Source organism: Ambystoma mexicanum, chromosome 1p (genome assembly GCF_040938575.1).
Source record: "Ambystoma mexicanum isolate Mex_15411 chromosome 1p, UKY_AmexF1_1, whole genome shotgun sequence".
Classification (NCBI taxonomy): domain Eukaryota; kingdom Metazoa; phylum Chordata; class Amphibia; order Caudata; family Ambystomatidae; genus Ambystoma; species Ambystoma mexicanum.
In genome coordinates this window covers 100,005,072-100,023,896 of record NC_090921.1, presented here as the reverse complement: position 1 = coordinate 100,023,896, position 18,825 = coordinate 100,005,072, and the positions used below count along the sequence as shown (strand labels likewise).

The 18,825-nt window shown below is 49.0% G+C and overlaps 1 protein-coding gene across 1 annotated transcript in view; it reads left to right on the top strand.

Annotated features, from left to right (window-relative positions):
* Window positions 1-13,809: 13,809 nt before the first annotated feature.
* The window catches only part of LOC138455103 (serine protease 52-like), an 84,447-nt gene continuing 79,431 nt past the window's right edge, over window positions 13,810-18,825 (top strand). Inside the window, exon 1 of the mRNA XM_069607089.1 lies at window positions 13,810-13,855. Within this exon, the coding sequence (XP_069463190.1) occupies window positions 13,810-13,855 (46 nt within the window). The remainder of the gene's footprint in view (window positions 13,856-18,825) is intronic.

The following is an 18,825-nucleotide window of genomic DNA, read 5'->3' as shown; positions in this document are numbered from 1 at the left end:
AGTTTGGCCTTGGCGGGATTTGAACCTGCATCAGCAGGTTCGGCACAAACGGCAAAGCGAGCGCTCTACTCGCTCTGCTATCGGACCGGCATAACAACAACAAACTGCAGCGAAGAATCTTCAGTCCCTTTGCCAACTACTGTTCTGACTTGGGCTGTCGGTAAACTGGTGGAAGCCGTCGATGACGCCTTCTCAGAACCTGATTTTCCTAACAGAAGACAGGATTACAGACTTCTCAGTCACTTGCCAACTGTTTCTCAGCTCATCCCAGAGGTCAGACTGGTGGTTTCAAAGTTTCTGGGCCTCATGGCCTCATGTGTTGTGACTCTTCCCCTAACAAGGCTAAAGATGAGGCGCACGCAACTGATGCTAGGGAGAAATTGGTGTCAAGCTTCAGACCCAGACTCCCAAATGATAGCAATCCCTTCAGGTATGCTGGCAGATCTCTGATGGTAGTCAACTTCTGTCAATCTTTCTGTGGGAGCCTCCTTTCTGGAGCCTTCACCGCAAGTCACAATAACGACAGACTCCTCCCTTCTGGGCTGGAGAGCTACATTGAATCATCTGTTGGTTTTCAGCCTATGGACACCTCAGGACAGGAATTCTTATATCAATTAACCTGAGCTCTTGGCAGTGTTTCTGGCTTTGAAAGCTTTTTGGCCATCCATTGTCAGCAAGGTAGTGAGAATGCGCACAGGAAATTCAGTGGCTATGTTCTATGTGAACAATCAGGGAGTTACCAGTGCTCCCCAACTTGTCAGTCTAGCCATCCAGATTTGGGAATCGGCAGTGCAGAACAATATCTGGCTACAGGCAGTGTATATTCCCTCAGCCGCCAGTCTATAGCGAACCGCCAGTGGGAGATCAATGAGAACGTTCTTGTCCACCTTTTTTCGCAGTGGGGCATTCCGACAGTGGACCTGTTCACGACATCAGCCAAACAAAAAGCCTCTGTGCTATGCCTCCAGGAACTGACTCAGTGCATCTTCCTTGGGGATGCGCTTGTGATTCTGTGGGACAACATGCTGGCTTTGCCTTCCCTCCTCTGCCATTGATTCATCAATCGCTTTGGAAACTCAGGAGTGCCAACAATTGCACTCTGCTGCTCATTACTCCTTGGTGGCCAGCGAGCTCCTGGTTCTCGGAACTTCAGCAACTGTTCATGCGCAATCTGATCAGGTTGCCACAGATCTCCAATCTTCTGCACCAGAACAATCAACAAGTGTGGCATCCCTCCCCACAATCCGTCAGTTTAGCAGCATGGTTCCTGAGTTCAAATCCTTAACGCAGTTTAGTCTCTGAGAAGACAATATGCATATAATTCAGGCAGCATGTACACCTTCAAGAAGAGCCCAGTACAGGAGCAAATGGCTTTGATTCTGTCACTAGCGCCTCGCCAAACAGCTTGACCCTGGTCAGGCTTCTATTGACTGCATCATGTCGTTCATTTTAGATAAAGCGGACGCGGCCATCCACATTTTGTCATGCAGAACGTATTTGTCTGCCAATGGGGACTACCTTACAATGGATAATTGCTCTTTCACTCTGACAAATCCAGTCATAAGACATTTTTCAGGGCTTTTTCATCTTTTTCCTCCGGTCAAGCCACCTCATCCTAAATGGGATCTCAAGGTGCTCCTCACCGCTCTCTGTCACAAACCCTTTGAGCCACTAGCCACTGTTCCCCACCTGGAAAGTGGCCTTCTTGATAGCGGTTACCTCGGCCAGAAGAATAAGTGAGCTTCAAGCCCTCTCCTCTGAGTATCCTTTCTTGGTTTTTCATAAGGACAAGGTGATGCTCCGCACACAAAGACTGATTCAGAGTTCCATAGCAACCAAACAATTACCTTGCCGTTCTTCTTTCCAAACCCGGCTTCAGATGCACAGTCCTCCATAACTTGAACTGAAGTTTTACCTACAGAAAACAGGTGACATCAGAGGTGCTTCTCAACTCTTTGTTACCTTTGGGAATCCAAAAGGAACCCCAGCCTCCAAAGCTTCCATCTTACAATGGGTTGCTATGTGTATCTCAGAAGCTTATAAGGCACAAGGCCTGCAAGCTCCGAAAGGCATCCGCACACATTTAGTGCAAAGGAAAGCAGCGACTGCCGCTTTTCAAAAATATGTGCCATGGGAGACAATTGCCAAAGCAGCAACATGGTCTTCACCTTTGGCTTTCTGTAAGCACAATTGCCTTGATCTCAGTTCCCGGGCCGGTGCCCTGTTTGGCCAGGCAGTGCTCAAAAACCTTTTTCTGTAAATGATTTCCATCCACCCATTTCATAGGTCAATGCTTCGGAATCTCCCAAACGTATGCAGGTAAGGGGACGGGATGAAGGAGTATAACAAGGTTACTCACCGTAGTGACTACCTTACTCCAAGTCCATAGTCCCCTTCCCTCATCCGCCTGCCCGCCTTCCCCTCTAAAAGGTTTCCTCTATTTGATAATTTGTCCTTCTACTTTGGTGATAGAAAAGGACTGAAGAGCGATGCGCTTGGCTTTTGTTGCAGTGTTCAGGATGTTTCCTCTTTTGTGTGTAGAAACTGTGCTATCTGCCTTGGTGGTCAGCCATCTGGTCAGATAAACATTAGTCTTCGTTGGATATTTATAAGATCATGCTGGTCTCAGGGCTTGTGATACTGAGGCTCCTGATTGCAGACCCTGCCACAGTCTCTTCCATCACTTGCCCATCATCCACTCAGCTTTCCCCTTGACCTGGACACCATCTCCCCCTTACAAGTGCCTGCCACCACCTCCCCCCTATAGCTCAACTACTTCTTCCCTCCTGGAAATCAGGCAACACTCAGTTCCTCTACTCCTCCCCCATAGCTTTTCTCAGCTCCACCTCTGCTCAACTCTCTTCTCCAAATGGTTCTCCTGCACTACTCCTCTTTTGGATTCTTGCTTCCAATACATATTTCTCCTTGCTTGTTCTTTACTCCACCTTTTGGTATTCTTTCTCTCTTCATGACGTTTTCTCTCTGTCTCTCTCTCTCTGTCTCTCTCTCCGTCCGTCCCTTTGGACAGCTACTCTTTCATTTGTTCCCCCCTCCTCTTACTGATAATCTCTCCTCTCCTCCTCTCCCATCATTGTGCCTCTTACCATCTCATTGCATCCAGTTGTTTTCTCATCGTCCTGTTTTTTGTCTCTCCTTTACCTGCACTGCATTCCCCTGTCTCCCCACCAGCTCCTCTGCCACCTCCTGCTCCTCCACGTCCTTCCGGCCTCTAACCGCTTGTCCGCACACTCTCCTGCTCAGTGAGACTCCAGATCCTTGGACTTACCACACCTTTCCCAAACTCCTCAACTCTTTTATGATGCAGTGGGTCACCCCACTGTCAGCATGATTGCCACATTCTTTTCAGCTGGATCTCCTGGGTGCCACAAGGCTTCTGATTTTGGTACCCGTGTCCGGACTGTAATGCCCCGGACTGTAATGCCCCCAGCTGTTTCATATTGTTGTGTATACAGTAACATGGACCCATAGTAGAACTGTCAGCGCAGAGGCCATATGTTGGCTCACACTCGGTCAACTGGTTGCAGGTCCCTTTCTCTGTTTCTGGTAAGCATAGGCAATCCTGGCTCTCACAAACTCCACTGATGAGCCATGTAGAGGGCAAGCACAGCGTGCTTAGATTTTCTCTCTTCAAACCACATTGTGTTTGTGGTCTCGGACGCACTTAGAATTGAATTAGCTACACGTTTCCCTGGATAATTGTTTCTCTTCACCAACTCAGGCATGTGTCTTTGAGGTGGTGGTATATGAATTATATAACAGATCTATTCTCTTACAGGGTGGTCAGCAATCTTTAGGGTCTAGCTTAGCATTTCTACTCAGGACTGCAAGTGGCCTCTTGTGGTTACAGAGATATGCCTAATTGCTTTACGTGACATTGCATTTTAACCATAGTCCTTTGAGCTATGAATATTCCTTTCCCAGTGGCTCAACAAGTGGAGGGTCTTCACTACCCATTTCCTATGTTCTCTACCAGTCTGAAGCTTCCAGGGTCTTGGTAGATCCACAGAGAATGCAGAGGACTTGGGGGATGCTCTGTAAATCTCCTGCGAATACTGCATAATGGAGCTGGCAGCTGTACCCGACCCCCAGAATCACACAGTCCCATCACCCAGTCTCCAACATATGATATTGTCACAGCCTAAAATGACAGATTAGAGTATGTTGTCCTGGAGAACAGACCACCCTAAGACAGGGAATGGCACACACCTATTTGACAGGTTACTTTTTCGCTTGGAAGTGGGCACTTGGACACTTGGATGGTCTGCATGTGGATGGTATATTTGGTCTATTTGCTTCTGAAACCTGAGGGTGTTTTGGTGAGGCTGTGTTGAGGTGATGAATGTATAATCACCAAAGGGGAGGGTGAAAGGGTAAGTGAGGAGAGATGGTGTTTGGGTGATTGCCCAAAAAGTGAGCAAGAGAGGAGAGGGAAGGTAGATGTTCCGAGCTGCAAGGTAGGTCCGGCATACAAGGGATGGAGGGCAGACATTGGGGTGCCAGGAGGGGTTAAGGTAAGTGTAGCTGAAGAGCGCTTATGTCAGGTGCACCATAATAGAAGAACTGATCAAATCTACTGAACTCCACTGAGTAAATAGCCTGTTCCACAGGCGAGGCAGCAACATAAGGACATTCTGGAGGGGTGCCTATGGGCAGCAATGTGGTATGTCCTTGCCTGCCTGTCCTAGGTGAGCCAACGTATGAATACCTGCTGGGTGCAGCTGCGTAAAGCGCTCTATAAATAAATAAATCAATTGTAAGGAAATGGCATTGAAGGGTATTAACATTAATAGAGATTTGTTTTCCTGGTTGGTGCCCGCGCCTCCGAAGCACCCACGTACCAGCCAAGTGGTGGTTGTGCTTGGGTGAGTGAGGTGACTAATGGGTGTCTTCTGTCCTTAACGTAACCTAAACACTTCCCAAGAACTGAACCTCATAACCTAAGAATACTTCATTTAATGTTATGCACTGTGGCCTCCTCTGGCATCTGGTATAACACACCAGGAAGGCTACTAGTAGTCACTTGGCTGCATGTTGTTAATGACAAGCAACTCCAGTTTGTCTGTGAGGATGCAGGTGGGGCTGGGAGTGGAGGCCATAAGGGGAGCTAGGCAAAGAAACTAAGAGGCGTTCCCCTTTGCTAGCATCCCTTTGTCTGGTAGCCCAACAGCAAGATTGCTATGTGACATAAGGGGTAGGGCATGAGGCCTAGTCACATGGCCTCTTCCCAATCATGCTGCAACAGGAAGTTCAGAGGCTGCAGGGTGAGCTTGCAGACAGCCAGGCCCCTGTATGTCTGTTTCAGGACTGCTGTTGGGTGTGGGCGGAGGATGATTGGGGATCCCAGATTTTACAGAAACCCGCTAGCACTATTTGCCAGATTACAGCCCAGATTTGAAGCTACAACTCCTGGACCAGGTTACGTGGGCCACTCCCCCAACCTCACCACACCAGAGCATTACGAGGCCTCAGGGTAGGTTGAAGTCAGTCAAGCCCAGCGAAGGTTGTTTCAGGACTGCTCTTGGTGCGGGGTGGTGGTCGCAGTTCTCAAATGTAAAATGAGCCTGCAAGCCCTTTCCACACATAAAGTGCAAACGTTGCGCTTCATGCTTCATGCGCTAGGCAAAGTCACACGGGCCTTCCCCAGGAGCACAGCACCAAGAATTTCAGAGGCCACAGAAAGGGATGGGCTTCTGTTGGGTTTCACATACAGCTCCCATACATGACCAAACAATTCGGGCAAAGAAAAGTCTATTAGCGCACAAGAAAGTGAGGGTGCGCGGCTACAGCATTGTGGGGAGCGCAGTTGGGAGCAACACATGTAGTTGTAGAGGGTTAGGCAGGCCCAGATATAGGGCATGAATGATATTGTGTAGCAGTAGTGAAATATACTGTGTAATAATGATGATGCAAACACAGGGCTGGGGTGGGGGAAATACTGAAGCATCACCATATTGGAAGTGAAGCCTAGCATTGTGTATTCCCTGGTGGAGGTGTAGCAGCGTGACATAATGAAGAGTTTGATTAATTTTCCTTTTCCCACGCCCCTGGAGTGAAGCTGACAATAGCACCATTGTGTAATTGTATCAAGCTGTAAGCCTGTTGAAAAGAATGGAAAGTGAACGGCAGAGTCAGGGTAGGCCTGCGCCCGTCCCGAAGGACAAATCCACGGGAGCCAGGTTAGAGGTCTCGACCTGCTAACATGCTTGATTTAGATTTAGGGCACTAGCGCCCTCCGGGACAATGGCCGTCTTATTTGAAGTGCCAGGCGGCTAGAAAATAGAGTATGTAAATCCATCAGAATTGGGCCGATTAATGTAGTTGTCAAGAGACCAAGGAGGTGTACCACGCGTGGGCAACTGATAAGAGGCGAGCGACGAGCAGAACAGCCTCTTATTTTTTATTCAAAGAGCAAGAGGTGATGCCAACAAATCTCTTCGGGAGCTGGGGAGGCATGGCTTGGGCACCTGCGTGTCTAGTATCAAGAGAAGCACACTATTATTTTAAAGGTCCAGTTTGACCTCTGCATTGTCCACTGAGCTCATGCTAACGACCAGATGCACACCATGTGACTAGGGCGATAGGGTGGGTAAGATTACAGGTGACTCGCTAATCCAGCAGCAGGAACCAAGGTGACGGAATAGGGGAACCCCGTGCTAGAGGGCAGGGGTAGATTAGGATGTGGCCTATCGGTCAAGGGACTATAGGGACTGGTATTATGTATATAGGTGGTAGCCAATGAGGGTGGGGTATTAACACTGTATATTCTTTGTGTTATGAGTGACAATTTCTTTCCTTAATCTTATATTTGCTTTGTACTTACAGAGAGCTCTGTGTCAGTTTGGTTCTACAGGATCTTCTGATACCTTTTTCCTTTTTCACACAAAATAAATCTTGGTTTCCTTGCAAAACAGTCCATCAAGCCTTTTTCCTTAGACAAGTGTTTTTATTGTATGTTGTCTGGAGGACTTGTCTTAAATTTCTGATCCCAAGGAAGGCTGCTTTGTGACTGGTGTTGTTGGGAATGGGACTGGTTGGGCCTCTAGGATCTTAAATGAACTGACAAGAACATTTCCATAACATAAAGTTCACATGTGTTGCTTCTTGCACTCCACCCAGTCACATGGGCCTCCCCCCCAGTTGCCCTGTACCAGGAAATTCTGAAGCCGCAAGTTGGGAGGCATCATTCCCTCATCATATAGGCACAGTATCAATAGCTATCGGACAGTTATGTTACCAGCAATCATAGTCACTATAGAAGATTACTTTGCGAGTCATCATGCCCCAGCCAGAAAGTCCTTTTAGCAGGATCCATGCAAGCTTCACACAGATATTGTGTCATTAATCGAGTCCCCTTCCTGTATGTTCTTTTTTAAAAATTATTATATACAGATCCAATGGCTACTTTTCTAGTTAAGTGCCCCCATATGGGTGCATCAACAATTATTGTACCCGTAACTGTGTCCCCAGATGACAGTCATATTATAGGCATTGTGGCAATAAGTATAAACAGATAAGTGGGGTATCAGCCACTTTTACTCCCTATAAATAGTCAAAAACAGGAAGTAACACAAAAATAGTAAACAAACACATAAGAGCATGTCCCCCTGCTGCTCTCACCCACTTAGGTCCATGGGTATGTTTGGACCTGAGTTACGCAAAATGCGTAGGTAATGTTACTCCCAAAATTAAAAAACTGGAGTAAAATATTTCCACTTAAGAATATTCTCTAGAGCACTGAGTATGAACATCTATATGTTATTTTGCCAGTAAACATGCTTCAATCTGACAGTTATTGTGCCTGTAATTGTCTCCTGAGCTGACAGTAATTTGGGCAATAATTGTATAGGCGTTGTGCCAATAGACATGCCGTTATCAGACAGGTATTTTGCCAGTAATTGTGTCCTGAGCTGACAGTAATTGGGGTTGGAATACTATAGGAATTGTGGTTGCTTTAGGTTGCCAGAAGTGGCCACTTACCACTTGTTAAAGGCTTTTGTTACAGCTTGACAACTTAGGTTGCTAGGTCCTTTCCTTGCGAGAATATCGCAGTGGCTTCGTACCGGCTTTTGGAGCGAAACGTGAGCAGGACGCAAGTGGTGAGAAGAAGGAGAGGGTGCTGTGTAGAGCTCAGGCTTCCTGCACACCTCCCCTTTATTCGGGCGCCTCCTCCATTCTTCTTACGTCATCACCTCCATAACGTGGGCATTTGTCCATACCTGTACCAACACACTTTCTCATTCTATTCGCCCCTTTCGATACCCCACCCAGGAAAAGGGACAGAATGAGACATGCTTTCTTTGTTGGCATAAAAAGGCTGCTGATTTATTTTCGCAACATAACAAACTCAAAACACTGCAAACAAACTTTGTGACAACAGTTCAGAAGGTGCAGCGACCCACCGACTGCTCCGTGCCCAAACCTTGCCTTCCCCTTGCCCAACCAAGTACACTGTAGGCCAAATCTGCCCAACCATTCTTGTCTGAGCCACGTCTGCCCTTTCAGGTGTTCCTGGCTGGGGGAGTGCCATTTAGTCGGGGGAAGCTGAGCCCTCATTGATATCTCCAGTTCCCCTGCCGCTTAGACCCCAAGGAGCACTGGTCCTGAGAAGACCGAAAATCCTTCCCGCTTTTACATGGCTCATTAGTAGTCTGTATCTTGCCACTGGTCACCAAAACACCTTCCTTCTTTTATAATTCCAGTAGCTTTGTGCACAAATTCCAGAAGAACAGATCCATGCCCGATGATGACAAATGCACCGTCTTTCAAATAGTATTCCGGGGATATCAAATTGATCAGCCTGTGCCTGACCTGGGGGAAACCTCTGCCCATGCAGAATTTAGCCATTGCCCCGTTCAATTTCCTGCTCAATTTCTTCACTGCAGAATGGCTATCTGTGCCCCTCCATTCCTGTCTTGGAATAATCTTGGACCAAATGATTTCAGTCTCGCCCAACTGCAAGGACAACTCCTGTAAAGTAAACATCATTTCTCTCATCCCCCCACCCAACCTTGTCAGATCATTGCCACCTAGATGTATAATCAAAATGTCAGTCCTGTGCTACTTACCCAGCACATTGTCAATGTGCCCCTGCAACTGTGCCCATCTCATTCCGGGCACCCTGTGCCACCAGATCCGGTACTCTCCGGCGGTCATTCTCTCTCTTTCCGCCGTCCAGCTAGCCCCGGCCCTAGACACAAATGAATGCCCCACTACCCAAACAAACCGTCTCCTCCTTCGAGCTGTTGTTAATTGGAATGAGATGAGAAGGTGGTTATTAAATCAACATTTTATCAGGCCTTATGTACCTCTTGAAGCAACCCCACTTCCACCCCCCGATTCTCATGATTGCTTCCGGTCCCATGCCTAGTTCTGCCGCTGATGTGGCCGCCCCTATACTAAAGGAATGTGTACCAAACACACCTCCTGTCGCCCCCATTCCTTCCAATGCCATATCCATGACCCTCCTGAACTGAAACCTGCTCAGGGCTGCCCCATCACTGTGCAAGAATAAGGGGGACCCTGCACCCACCCGTTGCCTCCCCTGGAGGCATGTCGTCAGCCCCGATACTGGACACACTATGCTCCGCTGGATGCTATAAAGGGTGACTGACCTCCACTTTCCCTTCTGGTCGGACTTGGACTTTCTTAAATAAATTCACACCCGCTGTTTGTTAAATGCACATCCTCCAACCTTAAAACCCCAGAGCCCTGTCCCTCTCTATTCTCAGGTACCAGCTGGCTTTCTCTGAAGCCTCCAAAGAAGGCCAATGAAAACGCTGCCGAGAACAAAACCCTCTGCACCTCGCTATGGCAAACAGTCCGAAGGGTTTCAATTAAACTGTGCAATTTTACAATCACAATTGGCTGCCTTACGTCAGGCTTTCTCTCTGTTTGCTTTGCCCAAACCTTCACTGTCATTGTAATGTAATGTTCTTTGGTAGGATCGGGTTTCCCCCCGAGTTTGAAGTAATGAGCTATTGCCGCCAAATGATATGACATCCAGGTTCTGGTTTTCCCAGACCGCCAACCCCATCCGACAAAGGCGTGCACTGGCGCTCCCCTCTGCCCTTCCCCCAACATTTCTTCTTGAAAGGCCAGGAATCATCCCAGCACTCCTTGTACCTCCTTGCTGTGCCCTTGGCCAGGGCAGTGTGGATTAGCAAACTCAGATTCCCCCAATCATGCCCCACCACTGCATCTTGAATGGGGTCATCCTCTTGCTCGCCCCTGGACAGTTCCCCCAAAATTTCTCCCACTACAAACGAGAAAGAGAGTCAATGGCCACGTTTTTTACCCCAGGAATGTATCATGCTCTTACCTCAGTATTTAATAAGAGCAAGCTTGTTGTCACTTCAATCATTAACCTCAGAACCCTCACATTGCTGGGCGTCCCCTGATTGATGATTTGAACCGCAGCCAGGTTATCTGACCACAGAACCACCTTCCTATTAGCTAATGACTTTCCCCAAAGCTTGAAAGCAACCAGATCCAGTAGGTTAATGTCCCTGGTAATTCCCACCTGATACCATGCTGCTGGACAGGCCTGCCCGCATCAGTCTCTCCCCAGAGTGGTCCTAAAACCGTGAGAGCCCAAAGAATCCGTAAAGAGCATGAGTTTCACGCTAGTGGCCCACTGCTCCTTCCACAGTAGCACCCCATTAAAATCGTCCATGAAACCATCCCACATTTTGAGATCCTCCTTCAACTCCGCCACAGACGCACATGTTGGGAAGCGTGCTGCAGCCCTATCGTCTTGAGTTCAATGCTCCTGGTGAAAACTTTCCCTGCCGGTATCACCTTGCCCGCAAAGTTCAAGTTCCCCGCCAATGATTGCAGCTCCCTCAGTGTGGCCTCACTCCTGCCCCTCAATTCCCTGATTGTTTCTTTAAGCTTTGCCACTGTGTCCTTTGGCAATCTACACTTCCCACCAACTGAGTCTATCTCTATTCCCAGGAATGTCAGCCTTGTGAGTGGGCCAACTGTCTTCCCATTGGCCAAGGGCACCCCTAACTCCTCCATTAAAGCCTGGACCATGCTCATGAGCGACCCACATTCCTCTGTCCCCTCTATCCCAATGAACAAGAAATCGTCGAGGAAATGCATTACCACTCTGCCCCGAGCCCTCTGCTTCAATGCATATTCCAGAAAGCTACTAAACTTTTCAAAGTAAGCACAGGAAATCGCGCAACCCATCGGTAAGCACCTGTCGTAGATGTAAGAGTCCTTTACCCTGAAACCCAGTACATGGTAGCTTTCCTTGTGAATTGGCAGTAGCCTGAAGGCAGACTCAATGTCAGCCTTCCTCATCAGTGTGCCTCTCCCCGACATCCTCACCAGTTCTACTGCATCATCAAATGAAGAATAATTAACCCTGGACTTCTCTTCGGCTATGCCGTCGTTAACAGACGCACCCTCTGGGAAGGAAAGGTGCTATATGAGGCGAAACTGCCCCTCATCCCTCTTTGGTACCAAGCCCAGGGGTGACTCTACAAAAATCTTCAATGGCCGGGACGTGACTGGGCCCGCCGCCCTACCCAGCTCGATCGCCTTAACAACCTTCTGTGCCACCCCCTCAGGCATTCTCACTGCTGACTTTAAATTGTCCCCTTCCCTCCTCCCCACAGCCTGGTCGTAAGTGATCCTAATCCCCCACCTGAAACCCTCCCAGAGCAATTTAGCATTGGTGCTGTTGTGATATTTATTCAGGAAAGGAATCAATTTATGCAGGAGTTTGGGTGTGGGCAGGTGAGTCTGCAGAGGTGCAGAGGGTTTTGTTCTCGGCAGCGTTTTCATTGGCCTTCTTTGGAGGCTTCAGAGAAAGCCAGCTGGTACCTGAGAATAGAGAGGGACAGGGCTCTGGGGTTTTAAGGTTGGAAGACGAGTTGTGGTTCCCTGCATTTCTGCCACAAGCGTGTTTAAATCTGCAGATTTTGCCAAAGGGGCAATACCCCTCCTCAAATTTCCAGCAGACCACCTGCTCCCCCTGATAACTGGGACGACTATTCCAGGAGAAGCGCCCGCGAAAGGACCCCCTTCTCCGGTCCACATAAGACCATCTATCTCTTTTATAATGAGGCTTCTCGCCCTGTGCCTTGTCCCCCGTTTCCCTAGATGGTACCATTTTCTCAATGTACCCCCTGGCATCCACCTCATCCCAGGACATTGCAGGTCAAACCTGCATTTTAAGCCTGAAACCCCTGTCATATTTTAACCAAGCGTTGCCGCCATAGGTTAAGTATAATGTATGGACATACTGCACATATGCAAACAAAGTCCCTGCATCCTGTGGGAATTTTTCTATCATGTTGGATGCCATCATTCTGAAAGCTGCCAACCAATTGGGGATGTTCTCCTCTACCTTGGCCTTCTCCCTTTCCTTCTTCTCCCTCTCCTTCTCTGACAATTCGCATAAGCCCATCCCCACAGGCTCCATATCTAACAGGGAAAAGATCTAAAAATAAACTCCTTCTGCCAATTCTTCTCCGTGTAGGCCAGAGGAATTTGCCAAACCAAAGAGTTCCCCGCTGCCTGTACTGTGTGGCATCACCACACACAATACCCTTCCCATGGCTAGCTGCGGGCGTTGCTATCGGCTGCTGCAGCTGGCTGACCACCCCTGCAGGGGATTCCCTGTGCAGTGCGGAGGCTTGATTACCCCATACCATGCCCTGCCCTTTGTTGTCTGCCGGTGTTGCTAACACTTGCTGCAGATGGCTGCCCACCCACCCCCAGGTGGGGTTTCCCTGGGCAGTGAGGAGTCTTGACTCATGACCGTGAGGCACACCACGGTGGACAGTCATAATATCGAAAAAAAAATGTCGACAGACAAAAATGTCAACAAAAAAATGTCGAAAAAAAATGTCGACTTTCGTTTTTTTTAATTATATATTTATTTTAGGGGTTCGGGAGTTAAAAAAAGGGAAACATTTTTAAAAAAATTAAAAAAGGGGGTTGGGGGGGGGGAACCCCCCCATTTAAAAAAAAAATGCATTGAAAAAAAAAGTCGACATATTTTTTTTAGAAATTTTTTTTTCGACATTTTGACTGTCGACATTTTTGTTGTCGACATTATGACTATAAACCGCACACCACACCCCCAAGGCATCCAGCCTCTGACTCTCACCTCGCTGGTGCACACCCTCAGCATTCCTCCCCACCTGATTAAATGGATTTATATTTCCACACAACATTTGACCAATCCCCCTGTTTCCCCATGCTTGTAACCACTGCATGAACATACCTTTAACCTGCTCCAAGGATGCAGGTCCCTATGCTGCCACCGCCACTGAGCTGGCCACAGGCGCGCTGGGAGCACTGCCGCTACCCCTTGGAGCCTCTGCAGGAAAGGCAGCCGGATTGGCAACAGGCCCCTGCTCTCTCGCCCTACCTCTTCCCCCCGCTGCTTTTCGCTTCTTCACCGCCTCTGCCTGCTGCCTACTGGTTTTAGCCTTAGCGGTCAGAGTCCTCTTCCTCTTGGTTACAGGTTCCTCCTCCTCGCTGTGCCTGTTTTCCTCTTCCTCTTCTATGACCTGGATCTCCTGCATCGCCTCCTCTGCTGAAAAATTAGGGAACAATAGTGGCGAACCTGCCCTTTGGCTTGGCCCCGCTGCTTCATCGTCTAGCTGTGTTGCCACCATGTGCAACCAATTTGGGCCATGCTTGGGGGCTGCCATCCGTGCCATCAACACAAGTGCTCCAAGTCTTTAACGGGACAGCAGAACCCTGGTGTTCCCTGATTCTGCGTAGACATCTTCTTTGTTGCAGCGGCCTTCAGGCACACGCACTGCGATGGAGCGACTAGTTGCAGAGGCCTCCTGTCACACGCACTGCGAAGGTGAGGCTCTCTGTAATCTGACTTGCTGTGTCCTTGTTTTCAGCCAAATGCTTGTTTATATTGGCTCTGGCCCTGATGCATCGGCACAGCGGTGAACCCACTAGTTGCAGCGGCCTCCCGGCACATGCACTGCACACAAAGGATTATCTTTAAAAAGCAGCCTCAAGGCACATGCACTGCTTCTCTGGTAATGCTTAATTCAATGTTACAGCTGTTCACCCGTGCTTCCTGAATGCTGGACTACTGGAATGCAACTTTTTGGGTGAGCACGAGAGAATAGCCTTGTTTTCGTTCACTCCTGCGAGATATGAGTTTCCCTGCCGCCACCCGAATTCATTGCAACGTTTTCTAACCAGCATCCCTTTTAAATGTGGCAATATTCATTCAAAAAGACCGATTTCGGGGTTAGCAGATCAACAAATGCATACGTCCTTTCACTCTTCAGCGGCCCAGATACAAAGAGTTAATTGCAGCAAAGTTTTTTCACCCCTTTTAGTGGCCTGGCTTTTACATACATTCTCGTTCGATGCAAGTGGCTGGCTGAAAAGTTTGCACCAAATGGGCCGGATTCCCAAAATTCTAACGGCCTCGCTCACTAAATACAATGAAATTTCACCGAAATGCAGCCTGGGTCTGAAATGTCAAATCTGCCTCTGCGGGTTGCTGTGGCTGACCTCCAATTCTGCTTTCTCCTCCGCCTTATGACCCAGGCCCCGGGCCGCATGAAATGCGGGACAATAGAGGGTCTGGGAGATTAGTCGCGGGGTGGGGGAAAACGGCGCAAAAGCATAGGGAGGGGCGTCCAAACGGCGCCACAAGAAACAAAAGACCAGGAAGGGCAGGAAACAGCACCTGGGAAGGTGCGAAATGTAACAGCAAGGGGTCAGGGGGTAACCCTGCCGCCCCCAAGAAGGAACAAAAGGCCGGGATGGTATAAGTAAGCCTGGAAAAGGCGGCACAAACCAGGTAAGAGCTCACCTCTCTCGGGTAGGCTCTTAGTGCCTGGATAAGGGGAAGGAAAAACGTTTGATCTTGCGGGCTCACGCATTTTTCTACCTCTCGGAATTCGTCCTAAACGCAGTGGCTACGAGTCGCCCAACGGTGCCGGAGCAGGAGCGACCCAGAAGTACCAGCTGCGAACGAACAAAGGACTTTTGCCGTGGTTAAATGGGAAGCGTGGCTGACAGAATTCAGACGAGAAGGATGGCGGAAGGAAGAGCAAAAAGGGCCCAAGAATTCTCAGAATGGGCGAGAAACGCAGAGAAGGAATACGGGGCACAATGGGTGCTGGAGATAATGCAGAAAGAAGAAAGGGCGAAGACAACGTCACCTCTGCTCTTCATAGAGCCCAGCAGTAGCGAAGAAGAAGACGAGCTTCCGCAAGGACAGAAAAGGGGAAGAGCGGAGTCGAAGAGATCAGAGGAACAGACAGAGGCACCGACCAAGAAAAAGAAAAAAGATACAAAGAAAGGTACTGTGAATAATAATGTGGGGAATAAAATTGTAAAAATGTTAAAAAATTGCGTCACGGTTTCGGGTAAGTCGCCCAGAACCAATGACAAGAAGAGCAGACGGGGGAAGGGATCCAGGGAGGAGCAGCAGGGGAGTTCCTCAACTGAAGCAAGCAGTGATGACGAAGAAAGAGATCATCTAAGGGCTTGGGTAAAATGGAGGGGAGTGGTGAGCAGGGAAAAACAGAGAGGGGCAGGGGGGGCAGGGGCATAACCCAGGGGAACCCCGGTCCCGGCACCACAGGGGGCACCAGTAGAACCCAGGGAAACCCCAGTCCCGGCACCGCAAAGGGCACCAGTAGTCCCGGTGCCGCCGCCAGGGGCACCAATAATCCCGGCACCACAAGGTGCACCGGCAGGGCCAAACGTAGTGGCAGGGGACACACCACCAGGGGCAGCACCGAAGGTGGCCGCGGGAGAAAATGGGGGGCCACTCATGACGAAATATGGCAGGTCAACCATGGGTAAAGATGCACAGGGCAGGTCAATGAAAGCGATGGCTTGGTACATAAATGACAAAGTAAAGGAAAAAATATGGAGGAAGGAATTGATCGATATCTTTACATTGTTAGATTGTCAAAAGAGGGGGATGAATGTGGCCCTAGAGGACATGAAGGAGGACGAGAAAAGTTTACTTAAAAAGGGGCCAGTAGTAAGGAATTTTGAAAACTGGATGTCGGCCTTCACCATAATGTCTACAATTATATTACAAAAATTCCCGGAAGATGGGGTAGCATTAGTTGCGTATCAACAGAGGGTGTTGAAGGTACACGCAGCGTTTGGAGGTGGCGCATGGCTGGAGTACGATCACAAGTTCAGAAAGGAGATGGACCGCTTTCCGGATATGGGTTGGGATGAAGAAAACTTTAATCTCTACATATTTAATATGCTAAAGGAGAAATGGGATTCCAAGGAGCGGAGCAAAGGGGGGCAGCAGGGAATGCAGTATTGGCAGAAGGATTACAAAGCGGATTATAGATACAATAGCAGTAAGTATGAATCCAGCTATGACAGACATAGATACCAGAGTTTGCAGAGCAGAGATTATGGGTCACAGAGAGGTGGCAGAGCAGCATGCCCCCGACAACACATGGGGGGGGCAGAGGGAGCACGGGGGCAACACGAGCAGAACCAGGACAATGTAGGAGTTTTGAAAAGGGGGTACCATGTAGCTGGGGATGGAAGTGCAAGTTCAGCCACAAGTGCGAGAGATGTAAGGGTGACCACAGCAGCTCCAAGTGCACAAGGGCCGCAGCTCCAAGCGGCAGAAGTGGTGAGACGCGGAAATAAGAACTGGGGCGGTATTGGGGCCATGCCGGGGAAAAAATCGAGAGATGGAAAGGTGGCTCCAGAAATACACAGACCAAGAAACGGCCCACAGCGATGCAACGGTATCATATGCAGACTTCGAGGAGGCGGTAGAACTGATCAGGAAAGCGGGAAAAGGGGCATGGATGGCATTCCACCTGTTGCCAGTCAACAGCAGATCACGAAGATGGTTATGTAGGCATTGGGAGGGGGAATACTTCGTCGACAACAGCCTCCCGATGGGGTGCGCCATCTCAGGCGCATATTTTATCGCGGAAATAACAAGCGAGTGGGGTTTTCCTCTGGCGGAGGAGAAAACGATGGGCCCAACGCAGATTATCCAATTCCGAGGAAGAGAAATTGACTCAAACAAAGGAATGTGTCGGATCCTGGTGACAAGATGACGGAGCTGCTAGCGACGGTGGAAGAATTGCAAGCGCTGGCAGGAAAGCGGAATGTCGCAGGAAGAGTCATACCACAGGGGAGGGTGTTCCAGAGAAGGTGCTACAAAGGGGGCACCACAGAGTCAGGTTAGGGGGAGGAATCAAGAAAGATCTGGAAGTGTGGGCAGAACTTCTGAAATACTTCAATGGGTCGGGGATATGGCGATCACCGGTGAACGAGGAAGTTAAAAGGGATTGTTCACCTATGCAGCAGGTGGCCTTGGGTTTGGCGCAATACTGGGGAAACAAGGGTGTGCAGACGAGTGGCCAAAAAACATGGCAAGTGGCGGAATGGACAAAAAACATAACGCGGCTGGAGCCCTTCCCGATCTGGGTCGTGTTATGCGCATGGGGGGAAGAGCTAGGGAACAGGGAGTTAGCAGTAGAGTCAGATAACATGGTGGTGGTGCACGTGTTAAATAAAGGAAGTGCGTCATGCACAATAGTGTTGGAAGTAATGAGGGCAATCACGCTGGAAAGCATAAGAATGAATAGATACATAAAGGCGAGGCATATCGCTGGGGAAGCAAATGTGGTAGCTGATGCAATCTCACGCTTGCAGTGGGAAAAATTCAGGGAGCTAAGACCGGACGCCGGCAAGGAAAGAACGCCCACGCCGCGGAAGGCATGGGTCCCGTTGGAGGCACTAGAAAGGAAAGCACGGTGGGCCACAAGGTCGACTCAAAAGAAGTGGGAGAAGAACAGAGAAAAGAAAGGGTCATCGACAAGCTGACCAGGAAAGCCCTAACGTACAAAACGGGTAAGCAGTACGAAGAGCATGTAAAAGATGGGTTGGTGGAAACAGGTGGAAAAGAGGTGGAAAAAAGGAGTGAATTTCTCAAAGGGGCATTGGCCAAAAGTAAAAAAGTAAAGTGGTAAAAGAGGTGTTTGTGGAAACAGGCGTTAAGAGGTGGAAAAAACTGCAATTGAAAACAATGTGTGAATTTCTTAGAGGGGCATTTGCCAAAGGGAAAAAAGAAGAGTGGTAAAAAGATGTGTTGTAAAAGAGGTGGAAACATTTTTTATTGATAAAGGTGTGAATGTCTCGAAGGGCATTTTCCAAAGAAGAAAAGGAAAAGCTGGTTGGTGAAAACAAGGTAAAAGAGGTAAAACTGCAATTGAATAAATGTGTGAAATTCTTGAAGAGGAATTTTGCCAAAGGGAAAAAGAAAAGATGGGCGGCGGCGCACCATAAAAGTGTCAGGCATACGGAACCCAGCCGACAGTGCTAGAATAAAATATGCTATGAGAGGATGGGCTAAATTAGAGGGGAAGAAAACAGGTAACAAAAGGCGGGTGAGCTTTGGGAAGTTGAGAATTCTGTTAAAGTACTATGAGAGGCACGTAGCAGCACGGGCGAAGCCGCGTGGTTCAGGGCAGCACCTTGCGCTGGCATATTATGGGGCTTTCAGGGTACGGGAGCCGGGGGCCAGTAAAACGGTGGCAAGAGATGGCCTGGCAAGGAGGGATGTTAGTATGGGAGACAAGGGGAGGGCTATAATGCTAGAGAAAGCTAAAACAGACCAAACGGGGGAGAGCAACAGACCAAAATTGCAGGAGAGAGAAGGACCACTGTCCCAGATGCATCACACAAGAATTCCCAGACCCCCGACCAGAGGTCGACGGGCAGCTTTTAAGGCATAGGGACGTCAGCGATTACATCCTGGTGAGGCCTCCCGGGGATGCACGGGGAGGACATTCACGACTG